Source organism: Rhea pennata, chromosome 2, assembly GCF_028389875.1.
Source record: "Rhea pennata isolate bPtePen1 chromosome 2, bPtePen1.pri, whole genome shotgun sequence".
Lineage (NCBI taxonomy): Eukaryota > Metazoa > Chordata > Aves > Rheiformes > Rheidae > Rhea > Rhea pennata.
In genome coordinates this window covers 164281631-164298624 of record NC_084664.1, presented here as the reverse complement: position 1 = coordinate 164298624, position 16994 = coordinate 164281631, and the positions used below count along the sequence as shown (strand labels likewise).

General features: G+C 73.0%; 2 protein-coding genes across 3 annotated transcripts; both read left to right on the top strand.

The window, feature by feature from the left end:
* The first annotated feature begins 2418 nt into the window (after positions 1 to 2418).
* SPATC1 (spermatogenesis and centriole associated 1) lies at positions 2419 to 6021 on the top strand. Its single transcript, XM_062568585.1, has 6 exons — positions 2419 to 2671; positions 3639 to 3764; positions 3968 to 4465; positions 4861 to 5055; positions 5481 to 5620; positions 5689 to 6021. Exons 1-6 carry the CDS (start codon positions 2419 to 2421, stop codon positions 6019 to 6021), a joined length of 1545 nt encoding a protein of 514 aa, XP_062424569.1.
* Positions 6022 to 6856: 835 nt separating this feature from the next.
* LOC134136554 (sphingomyelin phosphodiesterase 5-like) lies at positions 6857 to 13867 on the top strand. 2 transcript variants are annotated; one of them, XM_062568467.1, is made up of 8 exons: positions 6857 to 6903; positions 9979 to 11096; positions 11167 to 11239; positions 11335 to 11475; positions 11921 to 12010; positions 12467 to 12530; positions 12649 to 12802; positions 13750 to 13867. In XM_062568467.1, the coding sequence occupies exons 2-8, from the start codon at positions 10101 to 10103 to the stop codon at positions 13843 to 13845; spliced, it is 1614 nt and encodes a 537-aa protein (XP_062424451.1). In that variant the 5' UTR covers positions 6857 to 6903; positions 9979 to 10100; the 3' UTR covers positions 13846 to 13867. The 2 variants fall into 2 exon arrangements, 1 of the variants encoding a protein (XP_062424451.1); XR_009957521.1 differs by lacking the exon at positions 13750 to 13867 and having other exon boundaries at positions 12282 to 12530; positions 12649 to 12682.
* The last annotated feature ends 3127 nt before the right edge of the window (positions 13868 to 16994 follow it).

Here is a 16994-nt window from a genome sequence, read left to right as displayed (position 1 = left end):
CCGCGTGCCGTCAGGGCCAGGCGGGTCGGTCCCAGCCGGGGGCTCGGCAGCGCCTCCGGGTCTGGGCTGCCCCCTGCGTCCCGGCCGTGCTGCGCTCCGAGCCCTTGGGCGGCCGTCCGTCCCCTGAGCGGCCCCGGGAGCAGCCGCGAGGGCCCCGGGGGGGGCTGCCCGCAGCCCCGGCCCCCCAGCAGTACTGGGCCCGCCGTTCCCGCTCGGCGCGCGCGGCCTCGCGCTGCGCCCGGCGCTCGAAGGTTTCGGCGATGAGCTGCACCACGTTGGTGCCGCCTGGGCAGAAGTCCAGGCCCCACGACGTGGGCTGCTCGGGGTCCCAGCCGGGGCCCCTGTCCAGGGCAGGGGGCTGCGCTGGGCAACCTTCCCACGGCCCGCTGTCCTCCTCCTGCTCCCCGCCGGGGCGGCCGGCTCCCCAGGCGCAGTCCTGCTCCCCGCGCCAGCCCTCCCGGCTCTCCTCTGGCTCTCGGAGGCTGCAGGTCCCGTCCCAGCTCTGCTCCTCCCTGCTCCAGCTCCGCGCGCCCGGCGGGCAGCCCGGCCTCCTGCAGCAGCCGCAGCCGTCCGCGGGGCTGGCGCCCGGCTCCCTGTCCCTGCTGCACCGCTTCCCGCCGGGAGCCTGCACCAAGAGGGAGGAGGCGGTGAGCCGGCGGCGGGTCCGCGCTGCTGCCCGGGGCCGCGGCCAGGGCCGGTGCCTACCCGGTGCAGAGGGGTCCCTGGCTCCGGGGCTCTGTCTCTGCCCAGCCAGGGCGCGGAGTCGCCAGCTCCGCGGCAGGGCCGGGGCGCGGGGCTGCGGGGGGCGCGGGCGCAGCAGCCGCCGCTGCAGGAGGGCAGGCTCCGGGCGCTGCGCCCTGCGGGGGCCCGGCGGGCGGTGGGGCCGGCGCGGCAGTGCAGGTCGCTGGGGCACTTCTCCGGGCAGCCGCAGACGCGCAGGGTCTCGCCCCAGGCGCCGCGGCCGCACCGCCGCTGGCCGCAGGACTCGTGGGAGCAGTAGTGGTAGACGGCGCCACGGCGCCAGGGCCCGGAGCTGCCCACCACCTCCACGGTGGCGCAGCAGCCGCAGCCGGCGAGCCAGGCGGGGCCGTGGCACAGGTACCCGGTGCCAGCTGGGCACGGCGGCGCCCGGCACCTCCGGTGCTGGCCGTGCCGCCGCGGGGGCCCAGGGCTGCTGTGGGCCGGGGGCCCTGCGGGTGCCACTGGGCCGCCCTCGGCCGCGGCGCCGCTCTGGAAGCGCGCCTTGGCCAGCTGGAAGCGGCGGTCGTGCCGGCGCAGGCGCTGCAGGGAGGCGGAGGCGGCGGCGGGGTGGCCGGGCCGGCCGTCGTTGCCAGGGGGCCGACCCGGCCGCGGGGCGTCCGTGCTGGGGCTGGGGGCGCCCGGCGCCCGCCGGCTCAGGAACTCCTCCAGCAGCTGGGCCGCGGCGCTGCTGGCGGTGGAGGAGCGGTCGATGGCCGGGTCCGGCGGGAGCCCCTCCGCCGGGCCGCCCGCCCCGGGGCTGCCGCAGCTCAGGGACGACGTGGCCGTGGAGAAGCCCGCGCTGTCCTGGCTGTCGGCGGAGCGCGCCGGGGCGCCGGGCCGATCGCCACTGTGGCATGGGCACAGGCCAGCCGCGGCGCTGCCGGCACCGCCCGGCCCGGTCTCCAGCGGGTCCCGGCCGCAGCGCGGGCCAGGCCAGGCCCCGGGCTCGGGCGAGCAGCGGCCGCAGCAGGCGCCCGGTGGCTGGGCAGGCCGGCGGGGTGGCCCGCACGCCCGGGAGCAGTGCCGACAGGCAGGGCTGCCGGCCCGCGGCGGGGAGCCTGCAACGGCAAAGCGCGGGGAGATGCGGCCGCGTGCTCGCCCGGCACGCGGCGCCGTGCCGAGCCCAGCCCAGCGCGATGGGAGCGCCGGGACGGCGCGGTGGGGACACGGCGCCTGGAGCCGCCCACCCCGGCCCTCTGCCGGAGCCGCTCCCGGGGAGCAGCCGGGGCTTCGCAGGGGCGGCGCAGCACCGCCTGCGGCGCCCTCCCTGCCCGGCACCCCTGTGGCATGGCCACCGTCACCCTGGCCCGGGACCTGAGCCCTAAAGCTGACCCTAACCCTGACCTTGGCCCTGACCACGACACTGAACCTAATCCTGACCCTGACCCTAACTCTGACCCTAACCCTGACCCTAAATGACCCTGCCCCCGACCCCCAGCCCTGCCCAGCCGCCACCCTACCGTCCTCGCGGCGTCCGTGCGGGTGCCGCGCGCGGCCCTGGGCCATGGCCAGGCGGTGCTGGGTCGGGGGGCCGGGCCGGGGGGCCGGGCCGGGGGGGCCGGGCCGGGGGGCCGGGGTCGGCGCCGCCCGGCGCATCACAATGCGGCGGCGGCAGCCCCGGCGCGGCGGCGGCGCGGGGCAGCCGTGGCGCTGAGCGCCGCCGCGGCCGCCGCGGCTATGCAGGCGCTGCCCCGCGTGCCCTCGTCCAGCACCGGGCAGGCCGTCTTCACCTGCTATGACCAGCTGCGGCGCGAGATCCAGGCGCTGCTGGCCGAAAATGAGGAGCTCAAGCGGGTCGTGGACCTCATCAAGGAGAACCAGCATCTGCGCGAGCTCATCCGCAGCTGCCCCGACATGATGCCCAACCTGCCGCCCATCTTCACCCCCACACCGCGCCCCGACGGCACCCGCTCCAACTTCTTCAGCTTAGGTCAGGCTGCCCGGCACCCAGACGCTCGGCCCCATCGCCAGCCCCATCGCCAGCCCCAGCCCCAGCCCCAGCCCTGGCCCCACCCATATCCATGTCCCCATCACCAGCCCAGCCCCAGCTCCAGCCCCATCCACATCCATGTTCCCACCACCAGCCCCAGCCCCATCCATGTCCATGGCCCCATCACCATCCTCCGCCCCAGCCCCATCCCTGCCCTCATCCTCATCCTCAGCCCCAGCCCCATCCACATCCATGGCCCCATCACCAGCCCTGGCCCCATCCACATCCATGTCCCTTTCACTAGAACAGCCCCATCCACATCCATGTCCCCACCACCAGCCCCAGCCCCATCATTAGCCCCAGCCCCAGCTCCAGCCCCAGCCCCATCTGCATCCATGTTCCCACCACCAGCCCCATCCGCATCCATGGCCCCATCACCATCCTCCGCCCCAGCCCCATCCCTGCCTTCATCCTCATCCTCAGCCCCAGCCCCAGCCCCATCCACATCCATGTCCCCACCACCAGCCCCAGCCCCATCATTAGCCCCAGCCTCATCTCCAGCCCCAGCCCCAGCCCCATCCTCATCCCCATCCCCGTCCTGTCTCCAACCTCAGCCCCGTCCCTGTCTTCATCCTCATTCTAAGCCCCAGCCTCAGCCCCATCCATGTCTGTGTCCCCAGCTCCAATACCATACCCATCCCGAGCCTGTCCCCAGTCCTGTTTGTGTCTCCATTGCCATCCCCAGCCGCATCCATATCCATGTCCGTGTCCACATCCCTAGCACCAGTCCCAGCCCTGTCCTCATCCCCATCCTGTCCCTAGCCGCAGCCCCATCGCCGTCCCCCAGTCCCATCCCCAGCCCCATCCCAGCCCTATCCCCATCCCCATCCCATCTCCAACCCTGTCCCCAGCCCCCTCCCTATCCCTATTTTTCTCCCCATCCCATTCCTGTCCCACCCTCCTGCAGCCAACACCTCTGACTGGGGGTCGGAGCTGGCGGAGCAGGATGTGTCTGTCGGGCCGGTGGTCGCCTCGTCCCCGCTGGACTCCAACTTCAGCGGCGCCTCGCTCCTACCCATCACCCGGCGCAGAAGTAAGCCAGGGGCAGCCGGCACGGCGGGATTTGTGCCGGCAATAGCCGGGATTTGTGCCGGACCCCTCCCACCCCATGGCAGCCCCTGTGCGCAGCAGAGGCTGCGGCAGCCCCACTGTGTCGGGGCACCGGGGGGGCTGGTCCCGGCTGGCGGCGGCCCCCAGTGCCGCGAGGCGCTGAGCCCGCCGGGCTTGTCCTTGCAGCCTTCGCAGGCCACTTTGCAGCCAGCCCCAGCCAGGAGAACTACCCGCAGCGGTTCTCCTGCCCCCTGGACAGGTTCAGCCCGAGGGGCCGGCCCGCGGACACCCTGCCGCCTGCCGAGCAGCCGCTGCCCGAGCCGCCCCTCGACCTGCAGGCGCTGGAGCAGAGCCCCCGGCGGGGCCGCCCGCCCGACCTGCAGGCCGCCGGCGCCCGCTTCTCCCTCCCGGCGCAGCTGGAGCCGCGCGCCCCGGAGCAGCTGCCGGAGCCCCTGCTGCAGTCGGCCCCCGCGGCGATGCCGGCAGCCCCGCTGTCGCCCATCCCGCTGCCGCCGGCCCCGGGGCCGCCGGAGCAGCCGCTGCCGCTGGAGCCGAGGACGCCGGAGCAGCCGATGTCAGTCCAGCGGCCGCCCGACGTCCGGCCCAAGGAGTATCCGCGGAAGATAGCCAGAGCCGCGGACCGGCCCGCATCCATCCGGGAGAGCGCGCGGCCCGGCAGCCGAGGTAAGGGCGCGTGGGAGCGCGTGGCGGGAGCGGGAGCGGGGCAGGACAGGCCGGAGCGGCTCAGCCGCGAGGTCTCCGGCAGCTGTGGGGGACGCGGTGCCCGGGGGCACAGCAGGGATCACCAGCGCCGTGGGGATCACCTGGTGCGGAGCACGCCGGAGCCGCGCATGCCCCACGGCAGCCGTGCCGGCCCCACTGCCCAGGGGAGCAGCCCCTCCTGCTCATGCCAGCTGGCAGATTAGAAGCCTCCAAATCCCCCTGCAATCCTCTCTTGCCTGCAGCACAAATCCCGCGAGCAGGTGGCGGGGCGAGCCTGGGGCCTAGCCACCCCGCCGTCCCCGTCCCACGCTCCAGCTGGGTGTTTACACGGTGCAAAGCCCTACGAGGCTGTGCAGACTCTCCGCAGAGCCACGCTGCTGCATCTGCCAGCCCTGCAAACCAGCCCTGCAAATGGGGAAGGAAAAAGAAGGGCCAGAGGAAGCGGGTCTCATGCACAGGGCGCTGCCTCGGCGCTGTGGCAGAGCTGGTGCCATATGGCAGAGCAGCGGGACCAACTGCCAGCCCCGGGAATCCTGCGGCAGCACCAGCCTGTGAGCAGGGGAAAACCTGTGCACTGGCATCCCTGCGCTGCAAAACCTGCACGCTGGCATCTCTGACCCTGCAAACCTGCACATTGGCATCCCTGCCCTGCAAAACCGGCACACTGACCTCTCTGCCCTGCAAAACCTGTGCACTGGCATCTCTACCCTGCAAAACCTGCACACTGGCCTCTCTGACCTGCAAAACCTGTGCGCTGGCATCTCTACCCCTCTGCCAGGGCCTGCTGTGGGCCCCGATTGCCCTGCTGTTGGGGGAGCAGAAGGCGGGCAGGGAGAGGAGCTGCCCCCAGCAGAGCGCCTGTGGGCCGGAGGGGGCAGACGTGGGGCTGGGGGTGCCAAGGCGGAGCGGGGAGGGGGCGTCCGGTGTGGGGGGCGTGAGCGGCAGCCCCGCAGCGCCCCACGGCTCCCCCTTGCAGACCCCAAGCAGCAGATGTGGGAGCGCATCGTGGGCGAGATCGCCTTCCAGCTGGACCGCCGGATCCTCTCCAGCATCTTCCCCGACCGCGTCCGCCTCTACGGCTTCACCGTCAGCAACATCCCCGAGAAGATCATGATGGTAGGGGGGTGCCGAGGCGGGGCGGGGGCGCCAACCGGGGCCCCGCTGACCCCATCCCCCCCTTCCAGTCCGTCTTCAACAGCTCACAGGCGGGCTTCGACGAGCGCTCCTGCGCCGCCATGACCCAGCGCTACGTCACCCTCATGAACCGCCTCAAGGCGCTGGGCTACAGCCCCGAGATGCACCCGGCCTTCACCGAGTCCATCGTCAACACCTACGGGATCCTGCGGGAGCGGCCGGAGCTGACGGGCCCCGACACCCGCTCCTACAACAGCCCGGGCTTCCTGCGGCGCGTGGTGCTGGAGACGGTGCCGCTGGCCCTGCAGCCGGACGTGCTGCTGCTGCTGGAGTGCCTGCAGGAGCTGGCGCAGGAGGACGGCAAGCCCCTCTTCATCTGGTGAGCGGCGCAGTAAACCGCAGCACAAGCCCCTTCTCGGAGTCGTTTGGCAGCGCTGCCGGCGAGGCGCCGCGCCGGGGCCGCGTGCCGTGGGGCAGCCCCTCGCGCCGCGGCGCCGCCGTCCCCCGCGGGCCGCCCCGGGCCGGCGCAGCCCGCTGCCCCGCGGGCGCCCAGGATGCACCTCGCTGGTTCCCTTTATTCGGGGGCAGCAGGACGAAACGCCTCCAGCAGAACTGGGAAGCTGGCCGCGGCGCGGGAGCCCAGGCTCCCGGCCGTCTCGTCCTGCCGGCCCGGGTCCGGCGCCACGTCCCCCTCAGCCTCCTGCCATCGTGGGGTGGAGGCAGCAATGCCGGGGGGTAAGTGGCGCTGCCGGGTGCAGGCAGCAACGCAGGTGCGGAGGCTGCGAGCCGGGCTGGGGGTGGCGGTGCCAGGGTGGAGGAGGCAACGCTGGGCTGGAGGAGGCAATGCCGGGGGGCAGCTGGCAATGCCAGGGGGTAGGTGGCAGTGCCTGGCTGGAGGAGGCAATGCCGGGTGCAGGTGGCAATGTCTGGCTGGAGGAGGGAATGAGGGGGGCAGGTCGCAATGCTGAGGGGCGGGTGGCTCTGCCAGGCTGGAGGAGGCAATGCCGGGGGGCAGGTGGCAATGCCAGGGGGCCGGTGGCAGTGCCGGGGGGCAGGTGGCTCTGCCAGGCTGGAGGAGGCAATGCCAGGGAGCAAGGAGCGGTGCTGGGTGCAGGTGCCGACGCAGCAGCAGAGGCAGCAGCACTAGGGTGGAGGTGGCGACGCTGCACCGGAGGTGGAAGCACTTCTCCTTTCGCTTTTGAGCGGAGGAAGTTGATCAGGCAGTAAGAGAGGCCTGAGAGCCGCAGGGGCAGCTCTTGCTGCAGGTGAGGAGTGGCAATGGGGGATGTTTCACGGTGTTGTGGGAGAGGGGAGCACAGCAAGGGGCAGGGGGCACTTCCAGCACCCAGCTGCCACTCTGTGCCAGTGCAGCACCGTGAGCATAGCCTGCATGCTGATATAAGGTGCAAGAGGGTCCAGGCTGGCTGGGACCCCGGAGCAATGCCAATTTAGGGTGCAAGAGGGTCCAGGCTGGCTGGGACCCCGGAGCAATGCCAATTTAGCGTGCAATAGGGTCTGAGCAGGACCAAGGCAGCAGCCGCCTGTCGGGCATGGCCCCAGGAGCACGGTTTGGGTGCCGGGTGAGCGGGAAGCCCCCCGCACGCAGTCCTGCCGCAGGCACCGTCCCGCGGATGTGCTCAATCCCAGTGGGCGTTGTGTCCAGCGGCAGGGCTGGAGCATTGTGTTGGCCGCTGCGGGGGTTTCCCAGCCGACGGGCTGCCCGGCCCCGGGCTCCCAAGAGCATTTTCGACGACCAGGGCAAAGGCAAGCTGATTCCCCGAAACACGGTGTTTCTGCCACCGCCCCAGGAGCCCATTCGGCACGCTGGCGCTTGTGCAACCACTGCAAGTAAATCTGTGCCTAAGGGGTGGGATTTTGGAAAGGCATTGGAGATAAAAGGAGTCAGCAAGTGAGCTGTCTGGGGGATGCTGGCACCTGCCAGCAAAGGGGGTTGCTCCCAAATCCTTGTTTCTGTCCAGGAGGGAAAAGTAATCCAGGAATGGAGACAACAGGGAACTGGGGGGCGGGGGGAGATCCTGGGGCTGGAGCTGGAGTGAGCTGCTGCCTGCAGGGACATCGCGATGGGCCCACCTTGTCCGGAGGGACGGGCGCCCCACGTCCGGGGGTGATGGGCTCCCAGTGCCACCAGCACCCCGCAGGGCAGCGCGCAGGGCCAGCCCCGGGGTCCGCGCTGCGCCGGTGTCCCTGCCCCGGACGGGCTCGGACGCTCCCTCAGGGCTCGGGGCCGCCTGCCGTCGCCCCACGGCGGGGCTCGGCTCGGGATCGCAGCACCCCGGGCACATCCCCGCCCCGGCGGCGGAGCTGGCCACGACTCCTTCCTGCCGGCACGCGGGATGTGCCAGCGGCACACAAGGGGTTACGGCGCTGGGAAACTGGCTGCCGGTGCTTGCCAGCGGCGGGGCAAGGTGCAGAGGCGGCGGCGCGGGGCCCGGCGTGGGCCCGGCGCGGGCACGGCACGGCGCGTGGTGCTCGCAGCGCGCCCGCGGCAGGAATGCGCCGCGCGGGGCGGTGCCCGGTGAGGGCCACGTCGGTGCGGTGCGCGGAGCGGCGCGTGGGCGTTTGTCACCTGCCACGGCGCCCGGCCCCGGACGGCACGGAGCGCGGCACGGTGCGGCGGCGGCGGCGAGCCCAGGGCCATGGCGCCCAGCGCCACGGGTCGCCCAGGTGAGTGCGGCCCGCGGCGTCCCCGCGGGACGGGGCCCACGGGCACGGCGGCTGCACGGGGGCCGCTGCCAGCGCTGCAGGGACCAGGCGCGCTGCCACGCGCCAGCGCCGTCCCCTTCCTGCGCAGCCCAGGTGCTGGCACCAGGTCAGGAGTTTTGGCGTGTTTTTGGCGTGTTTTCCTCGCCCCGACGCATGGTGCCGCCGCAGTCAGAGAGCAAGGGCAGGGCCTGGCCGGAGCGGGGCACGGGGACGGGGACAGGGACGTGCCAGCCAGGCCCCTCCAGGCACCGACCCAAGCGTGCCGCGCCGGCCGGGGACGGAAGTGACTCAGAGGTCACGGTGCCGGGCGGCCGGAGGCCGTGCCGCTCCGGGATGCTGCCCGGGGGCAGCGGCAGCCCCGGCTGCCTTCTCCCCCCCAGCCGCGCGGGGACGTGGGGTCTGTGGGGTGGTGGTGGGCCGCTCGGTGCCAGGAGCCAGGGCCTCTGGGCACTGAGGGTCCCCTGCCCATGGAAATGAGCTTCCCTCCGGGATCTGGCCGCCAGCCGGGAAGCGCCGGGACCGGCCGGAGCGGGTTGACTCACTGCCTGCCTTGGCACCCATCGCGCCCACAGCACCGGCTTGACCCGCGCGGCCTCGACGGGGCGGCGTGACCCTGGCGCTGCCCAGCGCCGCAGCCGGGCCCGGGAGCCCCTTTGCCGGCGGCAGAGCCGCAGGACCATGGGCCGTGGGCAGCGCTGTGGGGCGGGCGAGTGGGGCAGCGGGCTCGGCCCCGGGGTGGCACGCAGCCCGGCCCCGCGCCGAGCCTCGGCTTCCTTCCTGAGCCGCAGGGCTCCCCCCCGGACCAGGGGAGGGGGCTGGCCGCCCCACGGTTCACGCCGCCCCACGTCTCGCCAGCGCCGGGGCAGGCGAGCGGGGCGCCGGGGTGGCGGGCAGGCAGCCTGCGCGGGGCTTCGAGGCCGAAGCGGAGGGGAGCGAGGCCCGGCGTGGCAGCCCCCCGCGGGCCCTGCCGCGGCCGGCGGCGCCGGAGCGGACGCCAGCGCCGAGCGGGCAGCGCCGCCCGCCCGCCCGCGCCCGCATCCCCCGCACCCCCGCCGCGGGGGCGCCGCGCCGCCCCCCCCCCGGCTCCGCAGGTGCTTTCGCTCCGCTGGGCCGGAGCCCTGGCAGGCGGCGGGCCCAGGCGTCCGGGAGCGGCAGAGCCCGCCCTCGCCCCGGGGGGCCCAGGCGTCCGGGGGGCCCAGGCGTCCGGGGGCCGCGGGCAGGGAGCGGCGCCCGCCGGGTAGGGGCCGCGAGGGGCCGGGGGGGCCGGGGGGGCCGCGGGGGCGGGGCGGGGGCGGGGCCGGGGCGGGCGGTCCCCGGGGCCGCGGGAAGTTCCCACGGTGGCAGCTCCGCCGCGTCCGGCCGGCGCCGCCGCCGGGGCCGCTGCGGCCGCGGGGGGGCGGTTCTGGCCGTGCCCCGTGCAGAGCAGCGGGGGGCCCGGCCCCACCATGGCTGCTGCAAGCAGGGGTCCCGGCCCCACCGTGCCCCGTGCAGAGCAGTGGGGGGCCCTGACCCCACCATGGCTGCTGCAAGCAGAGGGGGTCCTGGCCTTGTTATGACCTGTGCAAAGGGTGGGCTGGTCCTGGCCATGCCCTGACCCTAGTGCCTTTCTCCTGCAGGCACCACTGGCTTCTCTGGAGCCTCCAGGAAGGAGCAGCAGCAGGAATCAGCTCTTCCCCTCGGGCCCCCACCGGGTGCCCCATACCCCCAGCCAGGCCCCACACCCCAACGCCAGCCCGCCATGGGGCTGCGGGAGTCCCCGTTCTCCAGCCAGGCCCTGGCGGCCCTGAACTGCCTGGCCCAGGGGATGCTCTTCCCTGGCTTCTGGGCTGTCAACCTGGTCCTTGACCTGCAGGAGACCACGGCGGAGAGGAAAAGGCACCGCCGGGGCTGGTGCCAGTGCTGCTGCGCCTACACCTGGCGGGTGCTGGCTGGGCTGGCGGGCTCCGTGCTGCTGCTGCTCTCACTGCCCGTGGCCGTCCTGGGGCTGCTGCTGTGGCTGCCGGTGCAGGCGGCGCGGCGGCCCTTCGCCTACCAGCATGTGGTGGGCCTGGTGCCCACCAAGGCCTGGGCCTTGCAGCAGCGCCAGACCTTCACCTTCGTCAGCGCCAACCTCTGCCTGCTGCCCAGCGGGCTGGCCAAGTTCAGCAACCTGGGCCAGACGCTGCAGCGCGCCGCCTACGCGGCCCGCGAGCTGGCACCGGCACCCTGGGGCCCCGCCAGCACCCGCACCAGCCTGGTGCCTCCCCGGCACAGGGCGGCGAGCGGCTACGGGGTGACCCTCTGCACCCCGCTGCAGCCCGGCGGGCAGCCCCGGCCCTGGGACAGCGTGGTCGTGGAGGTGCCCGAGGACGATGGCAGCGGCGGCCTGGGCCACGGGGACCTCGAGGGGCGCAGGGGCGCTGAGGAGCACGGGAACGTGGAGGAGCGCGGGAACGTGGAGGAGCGTGGGAACGTGGAGGAGCACTTCCCGGCGGACGCGGACTTCCTCTGCCTGCAGGAGGTGTTCGACCCCGGGGCGGCCGCCCTCCTGCGCCGGCAGCTGGGCTGCTCCTTCGAGCACATCGTCTACGACGTGGGTGCCTACGGGCTGCACAGCTGCTGCGGCGGCTTCAAGCTGCTCAACAGCGGGCTCTTCCTGGCCAGCCGCTACCCGGTGCTGGCCGCCCAGTACCACTGCTACCCCAACGGCGCCCGGGAGGACGCCCTCTCCGCCAAGGGGCTGCTCTCCGTGCAGGTGTGGGGCAGTGGGGGGCAGGACGCCTGGGCCCGGCCTCGGCGGGCGCTGACGGCGCCGCCTCTCGCAGGTGCTGCTGGGCTCCGTGCAGGGCCGGAGGATCGTGGGCTACCTCAGCTGCACCCACTTGCAGGCGCCTGCACGTGAGTGGGGGGCACGGGGCTGCGTGCGCCGGCGGGGGTCCCGGCGAGGAGGGGGTGCCGGGGGAGGCCGGCGGTGATGCCACATCCCCGCACAGGTGACGCCGAGGTCCGCAACGCCCAGCTCACGCTGGGGCTGCACTGGATGCAGCTCTTCCGGGATGCCACCGAGGAGCGCGGCGACGTGGTGGCCTTCGACGTTTACTGCGGAGACCTCAACTTCGACAACTGCTCCCAAGGTGGGGCCGGGGCCGCTGTGTGGGGTTTGGGGGGGGTCGATATGCTCTGGGTGCAGGACATCAGGGGGCAGCAGCATACAGAACCTGGGGGGCAGGTCTGGGGAGAGCACACCCTGGGAGTCTTGGGGAGAGCACGTGCCGTGGGGCAGGGGGTCTACAGGCAGCATGCTCCTGGGGGTTTGGGTGAGGACACATGCTATGGGCAGCACTCTGGGGAACGGCATGTGCTATGGGGCAGGAGGAACATGCTGCTGGGTGGGCAGCAAGTCTGGAGCAGGGGCATGCTGTGGAGGTCTAGGGGGTGGCACATGCCATGGGGCAAGGGTCTGGAGGGGGTGTGCTCTGGGGGTCTGGGGAAGGGCATGTGCCGTGGGGCAGGGGTCGAAGAGGGGGGGCTGCAGGTGGAGCAGGCTGCCCACACACGTCCCTGGTGTCCCCCGCGCAGGCGACCAGATGAACCAGACGCACCGCATCTTCGAGGACTACTGGGACCCGTGCCGCGTCGGGCCCGGCCAGGACCAGCCCTGGGCCATAGGTACTGGCTGCCGGCCCCACCGCTCCACCCCGGCCCTGGCCTGGCCCGGCCCCATGGTGTCCTGCCGCCCCCAGTGTGCCCACCTGGCTGCAGCGCGGGGCAGTACCAGCGCTGCTCAGTGCCCTGTCCCATCCCATTCCCATTCCGGTCCCATCCTGTCCTGCTGTGTCCCATCCTGCCCCGCCCCATGTCATCCTGCTCCATCCCGCCCCGTCCCATCCGGTCCCACCCTGTCCTGCCCTGTCCCGTCCGGTCCTTCCCTGTCCTATAGCATCCCATCCCGTCCTGCCCCGCCCTATCCCAAGCCATCCTGTCCCGTCCCATCCGGTCCATCCCGTCCTGTCCCGTCTCACCCTGTCCAGTCCCATTCCTTCTCACCTCTCCCATCCCGTCCTGCCCTATCCCTGTCCCTATCCCATCCCATCCCATCCCGCCCCGTCCCGTCCCGTCCCGCAGGCACCCTGCTGAACTCCCTGAAGCTCTACGAGGAGCCGGTGTCCAGCCCCGAGAGGCTGAAGCGGTGAGCGGGGGGGGTTCCGGGGGGGCGGGGGGCGCCCCACGACGGGGCCGGGGCTGCTGCGGCCCCAGCCCTGCCCCCCGGCCGTGACACCCCCCCACCCCCCCACCCACCCCCGCAGCACCCTGGAGCAGGAGGCGGGTCGCCGCAGCTACCTGGCCGGCCCGGTGCTCCCCGACGGGCGGCCGGACCCGGCGGCGCGGGGCCCCTGGCGGGGGCGGCGCCTGGACTATATCCTCTACCGCGAGCACCTGGGGCCCGTGGCGCTGCGCACGGTGAGGCCCGCGCCGCGGGGGCGGCCCCGGGCTGGGGGGCGGCGGCCCCGGGACCCCCGACGGCGGGGAGCCGGGCGCCACCGGGGCGGCAGGTCCGGGACCTCCGACGAGGGGGCGCGGGTGCCGCCGGTCCCGGGGCTGGGGGCGGGGAGCCAGGAGCCTCGACGGTGTGTAGCCAAACGGCACGGGGGTAGTGGTTGTCGGACCCCCGACGATGGGGAGCCGGGTGCCATGCAGTCCTAGGGTGGGGGATAGTGGAGTCCGAGACCCCCGATGGCAGGAAGCCAGGTGCCGCCGGACCCAGGGCTGGGGGGCAGCAGGGAGCCAGGACCCCCGACAGCAAAGAGCCGGGCGCCGCAGTGCCCTGGCTAGGGCTGGGGGGAAGGGGGGTGGTGGGGTGCTGAGTGCCATGGGGCCCGTGGCTGAGGGGTGGTGGGGACTGAGCCCCCCCGACGGTGGGGAGTCGAGTGCTGCAGGGCTCTGGGTGGGGCTGGGAGGCGGCAGAGGGCTGGATGCTGTGGCCTCGGGTCTGGGGAACAGTGGGACTGGGACCCCCGACGGCAGGGAGCCGGGTGCCGCCAGACCCAGGGCTGGGGGGCGGTGGGGGTCCGGAACACCCGATGGCGGGGAGCCAGGTGCTGCACGGACCTGAGCAGGGCTGGGGAGCAGCGGGATCTGGGACCCTCAATGGTGGGGAGCCTCTGGGACTGGGGGTCAGTGGGGTCTGGGACCTCCGATGGGGGGGGGGGGAGGGAGTCGCAGGGACCCGAGCAGGGCTGGGGAGCAGCGGGGTCCGGGACTTCTGACGGGGGGGGGGAGGGAGGGCGGGAGCCATGGGGCCCCGAGCAGGGCTGGGTGCAGCGGGGTCCGGGATCCCCGACGGGGGGGCACGGGTGCCGCGGCCCCCCTTCCCCCCCCCCCCCCGCCCTGATCCTCCTCTGCGGCAGGAGGTGGAGGCGGTCTCCGTCGTCACCCAGCTGGCCGCCCGCTCCGACCACTTGCCCGTGGTCCTCCGGCTCGCCGTGGGGCCGGCGCTGCCGTGACGGCCCGGAGCGGCGCCCCGAGCCGAGGGGCCGAGCCCGCGGCCGCCCTGCGCCCCGTCGGGGCGGCGGGCGAGGCGGCGGAAGATGCGGAGGCGCCGGGAGGGAGCCGGCCCGGCGCTGCCCCGGCGGCCGCCGCGCTTGTAGCAAACCGGGAGCAATAAAAGCGCGGTGCTCGGCGCGGTGCGCGGCAGCGCCTTTATCGCGGGGGCGGCGGCGGGGCCGTGCGGCGCGGAGCCCGGGGCGCCGGTGCCTTGCTGCCCCCGCCGAGCAGCGCGCCGTCGAGGCCGTCGAGCTGGGGGGCTCGTGCGCCGCCGGGGCAGCTCCCGGGACGCGTGGCCGGTCCCGGCGGGGCTCAGCGTGGCAGAGGCGGGGGCAGCCCGGCAGTGGGGGCCGGGAGCCAGCCAGGGGCCGGGGGGCTGCAGCAGGGGAGGGGGCCGGTGCAGGCTGTGGGGATCCAGGCACCCCCGGGGTGGGGGGGGCAGCGGGGGGGGCAGGCGGCTGCAGGGCAGGCGAGGGGGCTGCCCTCGGCCCTGTGGCTTCCTCGGGCCGGGGAGGGGCTGGGGGGCAGGCAGGGGTCCCCCAACAGCTTTCCCCGGGGCGCATCCCCAAGCAGCACCTCAATGCAGAAGGAGCTGGAGAAGCGGGGCGCGGGGGGCTCCGGCGGGCCCCCCCCCGGGGCTGGTAGCGGAGGCCGTGCAGCACGTAGGGGCTGAAGTCACGGGCGAAGGAGCCATCCCGGCGGGCCACCGCCGTGTTCTGCCGCCACAGCTCCCGGGGGCGCAGCAGGCTGGTGCCCACCACCCACTGGTTGCCCTTGGCCCATGGCCTGGCAGGGTCCTTCAGCAGCGGCAGGGCAGGGCATCCCCGCTCAGCCCTGGCGCTCCTGCCCCAAATACCCCTGCAGCTCCCTCCTCCTGCCCCAATCCCGCCCTTGCAACCCCACTGCATCCCAATCCTCCTGCCCCAAATACCCCTGCAGCCCCCTCCTCCTGCCCCAACCCTGCCCTTGCAACACTACTGCATCCCAACCCTCCTGCCCCAAATACCCCTGCAATCCCTCTCTCCCTCGCCCCTCGCCCCTGCCCCAGCCCTCCTGCACATCCAGCCCTCCAGCACACTTGCACTTCATTGTATTCCCAATTTTCCTGCCCTAAACACCATGCAACATCCCTGCTCCTGCCTTGTTCCTGCCCCAGCCCCCCTGCACAACCCAACTGCATCTCCAGAGGTCACGCACACACCCCTGCCTGCAACCCCGCTGCATCCCCAGCCCTCCTGCCTCAAATACCCCTGCAATTCCCCACTTCTGCCCAAACCCCTTGCACAAACCTTCCCTTGCACCCACCTACCCAAAACCCCACTCTGCCCCAATGCCCCCCCGCTAACTCCATCGCTTCATCCTTTCTCCTGCCCCCAGTCCCCTGAACCCTACTGCTCTTGTGCTCCTGCCCCTCACACCTCTACAAGCCCTCACATGGGGCTTCCTGCCCCACTGGACCCAATCTGCCTTCCCCATGCCCGCTGCCCTGGCCGTGCCCACCTTGCGGAAGCAGGCGCTGGCCGAGAGGCTGTGCCGGATCGAGTCCTTCCAGCCGCTGTAGCTGGGCGAGAAACTGGGGAAGGTGGTGGCCACTTGCTCGTGGATCTGCAGGGACATGGTGGAGCCCGACCCTGGAGCATCCCAAACCTGCAGGACCTGCAGCCAGGGCTGCAGCTGCCATGGGGCCAACACCCTGCTGCTCTCCACCCCGGGGCTGCCATGGGGCTGGCACCCCCACCCGGCTCAATGCACCAGGGCTGGCCACCCCTGGCCCTGCAGCTGGAGCTGCCGTGGGGCAGGCGCCCCATAGCTCACGGCCCTGAGGCCCCACGTAGCCGAGGTGCGGGCTGTGCTCCCGTGGGGCCTCGCCAGCCAGCAGGCACTCAGTTGCCGCAGCATGAGCCGCTTCTCCAGGGAAGCCTGGATGACCAGGGCGATCATGCCCCCGAAGCTGTAGGGCGCCTTGGGGTGCCGGAGGTAGCGCTGCCACCGCCTGGGGCGCTTGCCAGGCTCCCCGGGGCCGGGGGGCACCTCGCCGGGGGGACCCTGCACGGACATCACCATGCTCCGCGCCGGCTGTTCCCAGTGGGTGCTGGCTGCTCGGATCCCGCGGGTTTTATAGGGGGCGGAGGAGGCAGGGATGTGGGGCTGATTGCAGGCTGCTAATGGGGGGGCGGGTGAGGTCTCCTGGAGCCTCACCCTGCACAGATGGGCCCTGCTCCTCCCGGACCTCAGCCCTGGGCAGGCCCCGGAGGAGAGCATCGGGTGACAGTCCTGGCCCCGTGCCCCATGGCACTGCCACAGGCCCTGGTCCCGTCTCTACATCCCCGCCACCCCCACCCCCAGCCACGCAACGCTCCCCAGTCCTGTCCCTGAGCCCCCAGAGCCGTGCAACGTGCCCTGCCCCATGCCAGAGCCCCCAGCTGCACCATGCACCCCAGTCTCCTCCCAGAGCCCCTGGCTGCACTGTGCACCCAGTCCTGTTCCCAAGCCCCATGTCCCACCACCAAGCCCCCAGCCCAGGGAGCCAGGCCAGGAGCAGCCCCCTTGTTCATGCCTTGCTGCTGCAAGGCCCAGGGGACCCCGTCCACCCTGGGGCTCAGCAGGTGACAAGCTCTGTGGCCTTTAGTCCCCACCCAGGAGTTATGGGCCATCAGGGCAATGGGGTGGCCCCTGCCCTGTCACCTCGCCCCTGGCTCCTGTCCAGCCAGTGCTTATCAGGTCACCAAGGGCTTTTAGCAGCTCTGGGCTCCTGCCATGAGGAGCTCCTGTGGGAGGGAGCCCCACCACGGAATGGAGGGAGACCTACAGTGGCATAGGGCTCCATCGATGCACAGGGTCCTGCCACAGCATGGGGCCCCACCACCGCACAGGGTCCCACCTCCGCATGGCCCCACCATGGCACATGGCTCTGCCACTGCACAGAGCCCCACAATTGCTCAAGGCCCTACCAAAGCGTGGGGTCCCACACTGCATGGGGCCCCACTACTGAGTGGGTCCCACCAGGGCATGGGGTCCCACAGGACATGGGGCTCCACCATTGCACAAGATCTCCCCCGGGTTGGGGCTCCTCAGCTCCATGACCGGTTGAAACGGTGCAATGCAGCTG

Excerpts from the sequence above, each read along its gene's own strand:
- SPATC1 (XM_062568585.1), top strand. The coding sequence starts at position 2,419 with ATGCAGGCGCTGCCCCGCGTGCCCTCGTCCAGCACCGGGCAGGCCGTC. Across the intron at positions 4,466-4,860 it reads CGCGCGGCCCGGCAGCCGAG|ACTCTCCGCAGAGCCACGCT; the intron begins GTAAGGGCGCGT and ends GAGGCTGTGCAG. Across the intron at positions 5,621-5,688 it reads TCCCCGAGAAGATCATGATG|TCCGTCTTCAACAGCTCACA; the intron begins GTAGGGGGGTGC and ends CCCCCCTTCCAG.
- LOC134136554 (XM_062568467.1), top strand. The coding sequence starts at position 10,101 with ATGGGGCTGCGGGAGTCCCCGTTCTCCAGCCAGGCCCTGGCGGCCCTG. Across the intron at positions 11,097-11,166 it reads AGGGGCTGCTCTCCGTGCAG|GTGCTGCTGGGCTCCGTGCA; the intron begins GTGTGGGGCAGT and ends CGCCTCTCGCAG. Across the intron at positions 12,011-12,466 it reads GGACCAGCCCTGGGCCATAG|GCACCCTGCTGAACTCCCTG; the intron begins GTACTGGCTGCC and ends CCCGTCCCGCAG.